We start from the raw sequence: 13,640 nt of genomic DNA, 5'->3' as shown, positions 1-13,640 counted from the left end.
CTGGCAGCCTGTGTGGGGGCTCAGGGAGAGTGGTGAGCTGGGCAACTGTTGAGGCCCTAAGTCAGTAATGAGGTGAGAGAGCAGGAAGAGGAGGGCAGGTGCGGGACCTCCCTTAGAACTTGTTCCCTGCTGGAGCCGGCGATGGTCCGGAGGGTGGGAGCCCGTGAGGAACCTCAGCCGGCTTAGAGCTGGCAGGGCCGCCTGCTCCTGCCTCACCGTTCCAGCCCTGGAGCTTTGTTCTTTGGGTTCCAAAGGCAGGAGGGCTTGAGTGGAGAAAGTCAGATTCGTCTGGAAGCACGTTTGGCTTCATCCCACAGGTTATCCTCCGGCTTTCAGGGGAAGACCTCCTTAGAAAGGCCAGCCTGCAGGTTTCCCACACACTCTGGGCCCACCTTAACACTCACCTCTGTAGCTTCAGTCTCCTGTTCTCCTTCCAAGAGTTTTTTCTTGTCAAAAAAGTCTTTGTAATCGATGCCTTAAAGGTGTCGTAAGGGAAGTTTTCTCGGTGTGGTTTGTTCATCCTGTTTCATTTTCCTTCTCCCTCTCTTTGACAGGTCTACCTGGAGACAGAGGGGACCCGGGCGACACAGGTGTCCCTGGCCCTGTGGGCATGAAGGGTGTCCCTGGTGACAGAGGTGACCCCGGTTTGTTGGGCGATAGAGGTCACCCAGGAAGCCCTGGATTCAAAGGAGTGGCCGGAATGCCTGGCATCCCTGGGCCAAAAGGTAACTGTAACGGGACAGGGGGACTGCCCTGCGGGGTGCGGGCCGGCTAAGCTGGGGCCCGGGACAGCCCTGCCAGGAGAGGCTAGCCCCCCCGCCTGCGGGCTGAGGCCTCTGGACTCCCCTCCCCAGGACGCGTCAGACCCTGGGGAAGCGGGCCAATGCTGCTTAGGCTTGTGCCACTCATGTGCCCCAAATACCAGTTAATTGATTTACCAAGAGAGAGAGACAGCCTGGGCACGAGGACTCGCTATCTGGTGGGGAACTTGGTAGAGATGCCCCCTTGGGATTCTGGATTCAAATCCGGAGGACAGTTGGTGAGCAGAAACCAAAACGAAGCTTTGGTCAACGCCGAGGCCAGTTTTTCTAGAAGCAGGGCCTCTGGCCCTTTGCTATTGCTGGAGACACAGTGATCTGTCTCTGCCGTGGTCCTTTGCCAGATTTCCATGCGGGGGGCAGTGTGAACGTCCAGGGCACTCTCCAGCCTCCTCTCAGGGGCCCACGGACCTAGGGACTTCCAATTTTCCTCGTGTCTTTCTCTCTGACCTCTGTTCGCTTGCCTTATGTCCTGTCCCCAGTGGCCAGACGGCAGACGGGCTGACTCTGTACCCCTCAGTCTGTAAGGAGGTCAGCAGACAAGCCCCTTAGGAAACGGTGTCTCGGAAATCCCTGTTTGGGCCTGAGAATCTCAGCATCTAGTCACCTGGGTTACTCTGTGGGAATGTCATGGCTGAGCAAGCCTGACATACCCCATGTGTTTGTCCACGCCTGACCCAGTGCTTCTCTCCTTTTCTCTGCAGGGGGCAGAGGTTCACCCGGGATGGACGGCTTCCAAGGCCTGCTGGGGCTCAAAGGACGACCCGGGCTCCCAGGGAGCAAAGGAGAGGCTGGATTTTTTGGAGTTCCGGGGCTGAAGGGTCTGGCTGGTGAGCCGGGTGTGAAAGGTATGTTCGTGCCTCTCAAGGTCTTTCTGACGGGTTGAGACTCACTTTCACGGGGGCAGAACACTGCTCAGGATGACTCTTCCAGGAACCCAGAAGCTAGATGCTATTAAAAAACAAACTCTTAAAAAGTAGGGGTCAGCCTGGTGGCATGGTGGTTAAGTTCACATGCTCTGCATTGGCAGCCCAGGGATCGCCAGTTCAGATCCTGGGCGCAGACCTATGCACCACTTATCAAGCCATGTTATGGTAGCATCCCACATATAAGTAGAGGAAGATGGGCACAGATGTTAGCTCAGGGCCAATCTTCCTCAGCAAAAAGAGGAGGATTGGCGAAGATATTAGCTCAGAGCTAATCATCCTAAAAAAAAAATAGAATAATAATAATTAACTGACAAAAGCTAGAAGGCTTTATCCCTGCCTCAACACACTGACAGTGTAAGATGGGAATAATCCCGACCAAAGGAAACTTGAAAACAGAAACGACTGTAGCATTGAAAACCAAAAGCATCATGAGAAACATACCCCACCACGATTGTTCCATGGTGAGCGTGGGGAGGTGAGGCCAGGCGAACAGCAGGAGGTGAATTCTACAGGAGAGGAATGCCGATGGCACAGGAGGGACACAGGACTCCAGGTACAAGAGCAACACGGTGCCAAAGAGATGGGACCCAGCGGAAAGAGGCTGCTCCACGACCTGGTGTGGGCAGGCATCTCGGCCCCAAGGGTGAGGCTCCTTGTTCGGGAAGTGTCTTACCCACCAGCCACCTTCTCATGACTTTCGTTCAAACACCTTTGTTCTGAAGTTATCATGATGGTCCCTAAACGCTTAATTACTAATAACAAGTGTTGATGAGGATGTGGAGAAACAGGAGCCCTCATGTGAGACGCTGCCGGTGGGAACATAAAATGGTGCAGCCAGCGTGGAAACTGACAGTTTCTTAAAAAGTTAAGCACAGTTAGCCAGCAGGTCCTCTCCTGGGTGTACGCCCAAGAGAGCTGGAAACACATCCACGCAAAACTTGTACGTGAGTGTTCACGGCAGCATCATTCATAACAGACAAAAGTAGAAGCGACCTAAAGGTCCGTCACAGATCAACAAGATGTGATCTGGCCATATAAAGAGTATTATTCAGCCATAAAAGCGAATGGGGTTCTGAGACATACTTCGACTTGGATAAACAATGCGCCACATGTTGTCTGCCTCCATTTATAGGAAATGTCCAGAAGAGGCATATCTGTGGGGACAGAACATAGAGTGGTGGTCTCCTAGAACTCGGGGCAGGAATCAGCTGGGGGGTGACTGCTGCTGGGCACGCGGTTTCTTTTTGGGGTGACGAAAATGTTCTCCAGTTAGATCGTGGGGATGGTTGCTGAACTCTGAATGTACTAAAAACCTCTGAATTGTTCTCCTTAAATGAGTGAATTTTGTGGTGTGTAAATTGTATCTTAAGCTGTTTCTTTAAAAACTTAATTACTCCACAAAGTGTAGTAACTTTTACAAATTCTTAGAAAAATAGAAATTGCAGTCTAGGGCCCTGCTTTTTCCATACTTTCTACTCACACTTGCATTTTCAAATAATCTTCTTGGTAACTTAGAGATTTCAGGCCATTGAGCAAGAAATGGTATTCTAAAATTAAATTAAAGATGAACTCACCCTTGGACTCCACACCGTTTTCCCTCGGCTCCGCTGCCCCTTCTCCTCCAGCCTGCCTGGAGTGAAGTTAACCGTGGGGTGCCCGCCCTCACTGGATGGCCAGCTCTCCAAGGACAGGAACAATGCGATTCTGTTCACTCAGTATCTAGCCCAGCACTAAATACTCAGTGGATGTTCAGTGAATGAAACTAAATTTTTTTCATTCAGCAAAATCTCACTTACCAGCTGCCCTCTCATCCAGTCAACATAGATTCCAGAACATTCTCAGCCTGAACCTTATGCCACAGTTCCCTGATCAGCCTGCAGCCACCTTAGCCCCAAGCCCCTCGTGCAGTTTAGTAACTCCTTAGAGGCTCCCCTCCACAGCTGCTCCCTGTGACCCCCAGCCCTGGCCAGCCCTTGGTAAATTCTGAGGCTCGGCTGGTGCCTGCAGGAAGAGGGTTGAGCGGCGTCCTTCCTCACGGCGCCTTCCTGCTTGTGAGCAGCTTTGATCGCTGTCTCATCAGGGCACAAATATAACACTCTGACGTTCTTTGTCACCCATCACACTTGTCCCTGCATTGTCCTTGCAGTACCGCGGGGGAACAGGTCTTCCATGCGCCTTGTGCTCTGTGTCCACGCTCCACTCGTGTGGAGAGAGCAGCTGGGGGAGAAGACAGGCATCTGTCGTGGCATGGTCTCTCTCGGGGCGCCGCATCCCAGCTCGCAGGCTTCCAGTTCGGGAAGACACGCCCCCCCCCGGGCATCTCAGGACTGGAGCAACAGCAGTGGTGGAGAGGCCTCCCCACCTGTGTTCTTCACCTGGTCCAGAGGACAGAGGAAAGATGGCCTTGTGATTCCCTTCCAGGCAGCCGAGGGGACCCTGGCCCCCCAGGACCGCCTCCCATCATCCTGCCAGGAATGAAAGACATCAAGGGAGAGAAAGGAGATGAAGGACCCATGGGACTGAAAGGATACCTGGGCCTAAAAGGTGAGGCATCAGGCCAGGCCTGACCCTCAAGCTGTCCAGCCAGGGTCCCGCTCCCCCTGCCCCTGCCTCTCAGCTTCCACCCCGGAGGCTGCCCTGCGCCCTGCCAGCCTGCATCGTGTCCAGCCCCTCTCCGCCCTGGCGTGGGCTCACAGGTTGTTCTTTGAGACCCGAGCAGCCTCGTTTCCCGCTGTGAGGTGTGCAACCCACAGGACTGGGGAGGGGAGAATTTGGGGCGGGGGTCCATGTGCGCCCCAGGGCGTCACCTGTGCCGTCCTCCTGCAGGTGTTCCAGGAATGCCTGGGATCCCTGGCCTGTCGGGCATCCCCGGGCTGCCCGGGAGGCCTGGCCACATCAAAGGAGTCAAAGGAGACATCGGAGTGCCTGGCGTGCCTGGCGTGCCAGGATTCCCGGGGGTGCCCGGTCCTCCCGGCATCATAGGGTTTCCCGGGTTCACAGGAAGTAGGGTAAGTGAGCACCTTTCCTCCACGTCTTCTGCGAACTGCTCTCTTCCACTGTTGACCAGCATTTGCCGGGGTCCGAGGGGTCAGGCCCAGGTTCAGAGTTGAAGCCTCAGGCCGTCAGGTCCCAGGTCAGTGTAAGGAACCGCACCAACCAGGATGTGAGTGCGGCCCACGCCCCCAGCCCTTCCAAGGGTTTCTGTGGGATCAAGCACGGAGCCTGCATTTTTCCATAGGGACCTTGAGAGAACTAAGCTTGAATTTCCAGAGATCCGAGCACATATGTGACATCAGGACTGAGAGCTCCTTACCAAGTGACACCACAGACGACATCCGGCCTGCTGTTTGCTCGTTTCTTGACGCAACGCAGGTCTTTGGAGCACTTACTGTGTGCCGGGCCCTGTGTTGTCGTGGTCGCTGTGTGCACCCTGACCCCGGGCAGGGCGCTCGCCTCTCCACACCTGTGTCCTCACCTGTAAGCTCAGAGAAAGGCCTCCTTGCGGTTTTACTGAGCGTGGTGGTGATAGTGATGTAACGAGGCGCAGAGTGGCTCCTCATAGGTAGTATCTCATGGAATTCTCTTTTTATCCTCTTTGATTTAAAGGTATTATACCCTCAGAGTCCTCAGCATATGACTGACTCATTTCTGGCATTCATGGCGGGATTGGCACATTTTGGGCAGATGAGAAGGTCTGCCCACCCTATGATAAACGTTTAGCTGCAGACCCTGGCCTGGCCTTCTCTCTGGCCCACCCTGGTGTACATGATGTTCTCAGAATTCTTCAGGTGTCTTCCTGCCGTCACTCCCCAAATCTGTAGCTGGTGGGACCTTACGCTCAGTCTTATATGCAGCTAGCCAGGTCACTTAAAAAAGAGAGACACGTACGTCTACCAAAAGACACACATGACAATGTGTGTTCACAGCAGTTTATTCATAATAGCCAAAAACTGGGAAGGAGCCCAAATGCCTGTCAACAGGAGAAAGAATAAATAAACATGGTACATTCAGACAATGGACTCATGGACGTCAGTAAAAACAGAGAATTATTGATAAATGCAATGACATGAACGAATCTCACAGACTTTATGTTAAATGAAATAATCCAGAAATAGGAAGTACATGTGATATGATTCCATTTTTGTGACGTTAAAGAACTGACAAGACTATTTGGTAGAGGTGTGTCAGAACAGTGGCTTTCTTGGTCAGGACTATTGACTAGGAAAGGGCACAAAGGAACTTTCTAGAATGGTGATAATGTTCTCTGTCTTTATCTGGGTGGCACATGAGTAAAAAGGTATTGGGCATTTAAGATGAGTGCACTGCACTGTATGTAAGTTATGCTTTAATAAAGCAAGCTTTAAGAAAGGAAAATAGATTATTATCTAAACAAGGATGTAGCCTCCAGCACATCCTCCCACCCCCGGAGAGAATGGAGCTGTACTAGGGTTGAAAGACTCAAGTTGAGCCATGCTAGGAAAGGGGAATAGCGCTGATGCGCAGTTCTGAAATCCGAGGCTGATGCTAAAGTGGGGACCAGAGGGATCGTGATAGACCAGAACTCCCTCCCGCCCTGTAAGGAGGGAGCAGCTTCAGAGGGGAAATGCATGATTTCTGTGGAATCGCAGAGCGACCCAGACATCATCTTCCCAGTCTCATTATCAGCAACCAACACTGTTATGGAGAAGTCCCACTCTCTCCATGGATGGAAGTACACACCGTGGAACTGTTTTATAATCTAGAGAGCTAGTTCTAGAATCTGGCAGCCCAAGTTGATATCCTAGGTCTGCTGCTTACGGGCTGAGTGACCTTGAGCAAATCACTTAACCTCTCTGTGCCTCAATTTCCTCATTTGTCAAATGGGAAATAATAGCACCTCTGTCATAGAGTTGTCATGAGGCTTAGATGAAGCTCTAGAGATGGGACCATGTACAGCCTGGCAGAGGGCGGGCTGCCGTGAGCTGTGATTGTCATCTCCACCGTCCTGACCACGATCCGCATCGCTGATGTTACTAATTTCAGTAGAGCTGCAAGCTTGTTTCATTTTTACCACGTTGCTGTTCATTAAGGACAGGTAAGGAAACCACCTACTGTGTTGGCCTGAAAAGCTTTAGGGGTTTTCTGCAAAAGGACGAGACCACGAACCTTGAGTGCAGTTTTCAGCAAAGCGAGCAGTGGGATCCCCTAACCCTTCACAATTACAGGCTAATTTTGTGAGCAGCCTCCTAACGTGGCTTCACGTGTGACTTCCCACTAGGGTGACAAGGGAGCTCCGGGGAGAGCAGGCCTGTACGGCGAGAGTGGCCCCACAGGCGATTTCGGTGAGTGTTGCTCCGATGGTGAAAATAGCGCCTCCACACTCCAGAGCATTCTGGGCAGGCGTGGTGATACCAGACCTGTGGATGCTGTTAGTTATTTTGAAACAAACTATCTCATTAAAAATGTAGCACAAGAGAAGTTGCAAAGCTAACCACCTCCCAGCAGGAAGACCTATTGTCAACCATCTTTTTTGCACGTGACAGGTGACATTGGAGACACCATAGATTTACCAGGAAGCCCGGGCCTGAAGGGGGAGCGGGGCCTCACTGGAACACCAGGTACCTAAGTCCTTTTCCATCTCTTTGTGTCAGCAACAGCCCTGACCCTTCTCTGTGTCGTCACTTAGGAGCTGGCTTACCAAGAGTGTCACTATTTGATAAGCACTATGAATCGTGTTATAGGGAATGGTTTGAGGTCTTCAAGCCCCATGTGCAAGGAACACTCTGGAATTGCTCATTAAGTTAAATGCCAAGACAATATCAGGAAACTTCTCTCTGTCTCTCCCTGAAAGGGAAGGTAGCCAGAATCAGCAGTCGGTGGATGGGGGTAGCTGTGGCCCGTAAAATGTAACTGGTGGAAAAGCAGAGCCTGGCCCACGGGGACACATTACAGGGTGCGGAGCAAGTGACACAATGACCGGAGATTCTTACAGTGACGGATCTAGGAGAAAGGGCAGTGGAGTCGGGCCCATCTCTTGAGTAAGGCTACGAGGAGCAGCCCCCGGCCCTGTACGCCTCAGGGTGCCCCATGTGGACAGCAGCTCGCTCCTCTCCTCTGAGCATCACTGAAGTTCGAGGTCAAAATTCCTCCCTGTAGTGAGACCCCAAGGGTCTTGCAATAGAGGCCTCTTTCCTGGGGACTTTGTCTTGGGGGAACCCACATGGCTTAAGCTGCCTGGAGCCCCAAGTCCTCCTAGGGATGGTCCTGGTCAGGGGAAGGGTCTGCCCATACAGTTGGCCAACAGGGAGGATGCTGAGCTGGTTCTTTATGTAGAAAAAGCTCCAGGATGGAAAGCAGTCTAGCAGGGGAGCAGGACTGTCCCTCAGGAGCAGGCAGCCTCGTCCACCAGCCTCTCTGGGCTCATGTGGATCTATAATGTGGTCTCCTGATGGCTTCCTTCCCGGTCTCAGGGGCACCCTGGGCTGCTGAGCCTTCTGGCTCTCGGCTGGCTGAAACTCCCATCCTAATAATTACTTTGGCAGTTTGGTTTGTAAAACCAGAAATGTGAGACCATCTTGCCACATGTGTCATTTGTTCAACTGAAATGTCGGGCGGGGGGAGAAGCTACTCCCCTCCAAGAATTGTGGCTGTTACCCCTTGAACGTTTAGGTTTTGGCGAAACTATGGGCCCGGGAAGTGGAGCCTCCCACGTATCCATCGCCAGGAGACTGTATCTCAGAACTGCCGTCCTGGGGCCAGCGGGGCCGTGACAGTGGTGTTAGCCATCCTCAGGGGTGTTCCATTCTCCATAGGACAAGTGAGGTGTGCCTGAGTGGGGTCAGCCACAGAGCCTTGCCCCATGCAGCAGAGAGAGGGGCTGAGGAGCCCTGGGTCAGATCAGCTCCCAGACATGAGGGGCCCTGGGGAGCTGGGGCCCAGGCGCCATCCCTCGGAGGATGAAGTGACAAGCTACACTGGACTCTCTCAGTTTGGGTGGAGACGATGGGAGTATTCTGTGAAAGAAGATGCACTGAGTAAATAGGGGTTTGGAGCAGATTTTAAAAAACTAAGAGAATCAATAAAAAATAAGCAGAACCTTTTGGGTAATTTTTCTTCAAGACCACAAATCACTGGACAAAAGTGATTATGCAGAATTCAGCTTGGTCTGAGGTTTTTGAAACCTTCTGGCATACCAGAAGACACCAAAACATCTGATGTAGTGTGGTCGCTAACAGACTTAGCGTTTCTCTGAGTCTGCCCAGTGACCACCTCTGGATCACCCGCGATGCTCGTTCAAAATGCAGATTCCAGACCTCACCCCAAACCCCCTAAGTCAGCCCTGGGAGAGCCTCAGACGTCTGCAGGTGCAACTAGTTCCCCAGATTTCTGTGGCACATCACACTTTAAAAACCTCTCTGATCAGGGCCCTGATTGGTGATCTATTGCTACTCAGCAAATTACCCCAAAATGCAGTGGCTGAGAACATCTACAAGCACGTATTATTTCATACAGTTTCCGTGGGCCGGGAATTCGGGATCAGGGTGGTCCTGATTCAGGTCTCTCATGAGGTTCCAGTCGTGACGTCAGCAGGGCTGCGTCACCTGAAGGCCAGACTGGGGCTGGAGGATCCACTTCCACGATGGCACCCTCGCGTGACTGTTGGCGGGAGGCCTCAGTTCCTCACCACGTGGGCCTCTCTCAGGGCTGCCTGAGTGTCCTCATGACATGGCAGTTGGCCTCCTCCAGAGTGAGCAATCCAAGAGAGGGGACAAAGCGGAAGCAATGACGAGTTGTACTGCCTCGGCTTGAAGTGACACCCCATCATTTCTGCGGTATCCTGGTGGTCACACGTCAGCCCTAGGCAGTGTGGGAGCGGACTGCATGAGGGCGTGAATGGCAGGACACAGGACCATTGGGTGCCAGCTAGGAGACTGCTGACCACAGGCTCAGGGGGAAGAATTAGGTAAAAAATCAGTTGAGGAAGGAGCACGTTTAGATACGCATCCCCATTCACAGCAGAAGCACCAATGTGGTATGGCAGCATCCTGTGGCTGGCATCCTCTTGAACCCTACGAGCATTAAGCCCCAGTGGTGCAGCGTCTGCTTTGGTCCAAGCAGCAATTCTGTGGTTACAGGTCTAAAGGGATTCTTCGGAGAGAAAGGAACAGAGGGCGAAGTCGGCTTCCCGGGGATAACAGGCGCCGTGGGAGTCCAAGGGCCCCCCGGACTGAAAGGGCAAACAGGTAAATTCTCCTGTGGTCATACGGTCTTCCTCCAGCAAGGCTGGATGGGGCAGCAGCCCGGGGCAGAGCGTGGCTGAATCTCCAAATCTGCAAGACCCCGGATAGAGGCGGCCGGTGGGCATCTCCTTGGCAGGTCACACCCCCATGTGAAGCTTGCTCTTCCCTGTGGCCAGTCACATGGCCGGTCAGCTGGCTCAGCCTTAGGGCCAAACACACAGAGAGAAACAGCCAACCCAGTTGGGGCACCCACAGCGACATGGAACCACGTGGGGGGCCGATGGAAGTGTCTCTGTCCCCCTAAACGCAGACTGAGTTCTTGTCACAGGACCCCTTTCCTGCATTAAATATGCAGAAACTCGTTTGGGGACCCCAACTTAAAGGCAGAAAGCAAGCGGTGACCTCTCTTGCTAATCAAGAGAGGCAGCTAATCCTCTCCTGGGCTCGCCCCCGACTTCGGTGTGGATGATGGACGGGAACAAGAAAGCACCAGCTGCTCTCTTTGGCCAGCTGGGCTAACCCTGTGGAACTTGAATGCGGGGGTCCAAGGCTTTGTGCATTCCCGCTTGAGGGAAGCTGGTCCTTTCCCCACGGAGCCCTCTCCTCTCGGCAGGACCTGGGCTGCAGGTGAGGAGGCCTCCAGGTTCCTTTGTCTGACTCAAGGATGCGTTTGCCCCCCCAGGCTTTCCAGGACTGACAGGGCTGCAGGGGCCTCAGGGAGAGCCAGGTCGGGTTGGAAGGCCTGGCGACAAAGGAGACTCTGGCTGGCCAGGGGTTCCCGGCTTACCAGGTAAGCCCATCCCTCCCTTCGCAGACGCCAGCACCTGGGCTGTTGAGAGTCAGATGTGCCGGTTGAGAGGCCATCAGGCAGGCTGGCCTCTCTCCAGGCTGTTTTCCGTGACACCGTGTGAGGTAAAAGGCTGGGTGCGCATGGTTTACTGTCCACACGAAATGTGCCGAGAACAGGGTCTGCAGTTGTCCAAGCCCATTGGGAACAAGACAGACACGCCAGTGTGCAAAGATGCGTTTCACTTCCCGGAAAGATGAGTGAAAAAACACCCAGAGGCCTCTGGGCCACTCCCCGGTCAGCAGGGGACGCAGAGGCGATGGAGGGTCGGACGCCAGGGGCCCTGTCCCGCCACTACTGGCTTCCCACTGAGGGAGGTCTGGCGGAGCCCTTGGCAGGATTTGGGGGGTTGTGTGGCCTGGCCTGGGGACAGGCCCTCAACCGCACTCTCCTGGGAGTTAAGGGTGACCGCCCCCCCCCACCCCAGCCTGCACACTCCTGGCCCCAAGAATTGCCTCTCTGCCCCTCCCACTGCCACCTCCCGGGAAGACTTGCCGCCATTTCCCAGGTCCCACTGTAGGACTGTTTATCCTCGGGACTCCAGAGGGGGTGGCACTAATGCCGGGCTCTCGGTTCCAACCGGGCTCTCGGTTTTTACCAAGCAAACACAGACAGTGACTCAAGCGTCTGGACAGAGGGGAGCACCCCCTGCCAGCCCCCTCTGGTTCTCCTGGGTCTGTAGGAGAGTCTCTGAAAACAGTCTTTAAGTTCAGCGGTTCTCCAGGTGACAGACGTGATTAGTTTACATGTCAGAGTAGATGCTGAACTCTTCCTGTTTGCTGGGCTTCTGAATAGGTGGGTCGGTGACCGAGTCATAGCAAAGGAGAACATGTGTGAATTATTTTAGTTTCTCTTTGCTGACCCGTGCACACAATAACCACGAATGACACTCCGCAGGTTTTCCGGGCATCCGAGGCATCAGCGGATTACACGGCCTGCCAGGCACCAAAGGCTCCCCCGGGTCCCCAGGTACCGGCTGTTTGCTTTTCACATGGTAAAAGTTATTCATATTCAGTGGAGAAGAGTTTTTAAAAATGTATTTAAACAAAAGGGAAAAAATCGCCCATAGTCCTATTGCTATTAGAATATTCTCTGTATAGATATTTTATGTAAACAACTATCATCTATCTACAGGAAAATTTGTACGTGTGTGGTCATATATAAATTCACACACATGCTCCATTTAACATGTCAATTCCAGTTAAAATGGTCCGGTTGTGTCACTCTTTCCCGCCGTCAGCTGCTTTGAGCACCTGCTCTGTGAGCAGGAAAGCTTTTAAACAGTTATTCGCTTTAAACCCGGTGAAGGCTTGGCATCCAGAGGAGCCAACCAGGAGCCAAGGGCGTCAAGTGGGGTCCCAGCGCCACAACCCTCTGAGGGGCCTCCGTTTTCTCGTTTGTGCAGCCAAGGGGTCAACTCCCATCTCTAGGCTTCCTCCAGTCTCAGAATCTGGGACCCTGAGGCCACATAGCAAGCTGAAATTGCCGTGCCAGCTTTCTGGTTTCTATTTTTGAGTCTCACTGAAGAGCACTGCTGTTCTTTGGCTCATGAGAATTAACTTTGTGTGGTTGAAGATGCTGATGTTGCTGCTTGCTAACCCTGCCACAGGTGCAGACATCCACGGAGACCCAGGTTTCCCAGGTCCTGCTGGGGACAGGGGTGACCCAGGAGAGGCCAACACCCTTCCAGGCCCTGCCGGAGCCCCAGGACAGAAGGGGGAGCGAGGAGCCCCAGGTGAGGCCAGACACTTGCAATTGTTCCACCTGCATATCCAGCCCCCAAAAGGTTGGGTGGCCGGAGTAAGAGTGAGAAATAAGAAGCTGGAGAGAATTTCTTGTTGCAGAACCTCTTGCCTAGTCTCCCATCGTCTTTATTAAAAAATGTATCTTATTCCATCGGGGTTAGTTATGGACCTCTCTCCCCCACTTGTGATCAGGATAAGGCCCCTGGCCCCAGGGATCACATTCCATCCCCTTAGGGTCCCAGGGCACCTCACCCATACACGCACTCTAGGTGTTGGACAAGCAGACAGATACTCGCTTCACAGCCTCTGAGCTGAGGCCGCCTGAGGGCCTGGAACGTTGGTGGAGCTAGCCAGAGAGAGGTGGTCTCAGCTGCTGAGAAATAAACCCCCTCCCACCTCCCCAGCCTACCCATCCACCAGCCAAACCGTGCTGGAGCCTACACTGAGATGGGAAACGTTCCCACATAGAAATATGACCAGTATCTGGAGCAGAACCAGTAAAAGATACTGCGGCTTCACTGAGTGTGAGCTTACAGCCCCGTGTTCATTTTCTGACCATCCTTGGCCTTGCCGCGCCAGCTCACCCAGTATTTTCCCCTGTGGCAACCTTGAGCCAGGGGCTGTCTATGGTGTGGGCACTGGTGCTGGGCAGCTCATGGGGACAGGGCCCCATCACACACTGGGCTCCTGAGCACCAGAGCCTGAGCGCAAGTGCTCAGGTCATGATTCCCTCCGAAGATGAAACCAAAGACACTGCAAAGGAGAAGAGGCCAGCGACCCATCCCCTGTAGGGGCATCAGGTGCCTCAGGGCTCACAGATCCATCTTCTGATTCTCCAAGGTCTGTCGCCTCCCCTCTCCCTTTTCAAATAGCTGGAAACTCTAGAATTCCCTGATAGCCAAGCTCTACAGCATTGATCTGAAGCCAGGAGAATGGGGAGAGGGGCTGTGAACTGGGGCCTTAATGTGAATCCTGGGAGGCTGTGTGGTGCTCACGCAGCCCCACTCAGGGGTAAAGATCTCAGGTCAGTCCACCAGCACAGGCCCCAGTCAGAGGTGAGAATCTAGAGTCAGTCCACCAAC

The 13,640-nt window shown here is 53.4% G+C and overlaps 1 protein-coding gene across 1 annotated transcript in view; it reads left to right on the top strand.

Moving 5' to 3' along the window:
- Window positions 1-13,640, top strand: part of COL4A2 (collagen type IV alpha 2 chain) — a 191,115-nt gene that overhangs the window by 165,210 nt on the left and 12,265 nt on the right. The window contains exons 31-40 of the mRNA XM_046664030.1: window positions 555-725; window positions 1,523-1,666; window positions 4,169-4,291; window positions 4,574-4,755; window positions 7,005-7,068; window positions 7,270-7,344; window positions 9,862-9,969; window positions 10,649-10,756; window positions 11,711-11,782; window positions 12,423-12,548. Of these exons, the coding sequence (XP_046519986.1) occupies window positions 555-725; window positions 1,523-1,666; window positions 4,169-4,291; window positions 4,574-4,755; window positions 7,005-7,068; window positions 7,270-7,344; window positions 9,862-9,969; window positions 10,649-10,756; window positions 11,711-11,782; window positions 12,423-12,548 (1,173 nt within the window). The remainder of the gene's footprint in view (window positions 1-554; window positions 726-1,522; window positions 1,667-4,168; window positions 4,292-4,573; window positions 4,756-7,004; window positions 7,069-7,269; window positions 7,345-9,861; window positions 9,970-10,648; window positions 10,757-11,710; window positions 11,783-12,422; window positions 12,549-13,640) is intronic.

The sequence above is a fragment of the Equus quagga genome, chromosome 6 (genome assembly GCF_021613505.1).
Source record: "Equus quagga isolate Etosha38 chromosome 6, UCLA_HA_Equagga_1.0, whole genome shotgun sequence".
In the NCBI taxonomy this organism is placed as follows: domain Eukaryota; kingdom Metazoa; phylum Chordata; class Mammalia; order Perissodactyla; family Equidae; genus Equus; species Equus quagga.
This window is presented reverse-complemented; position numbering and strand designations above follow the sequence as displayed.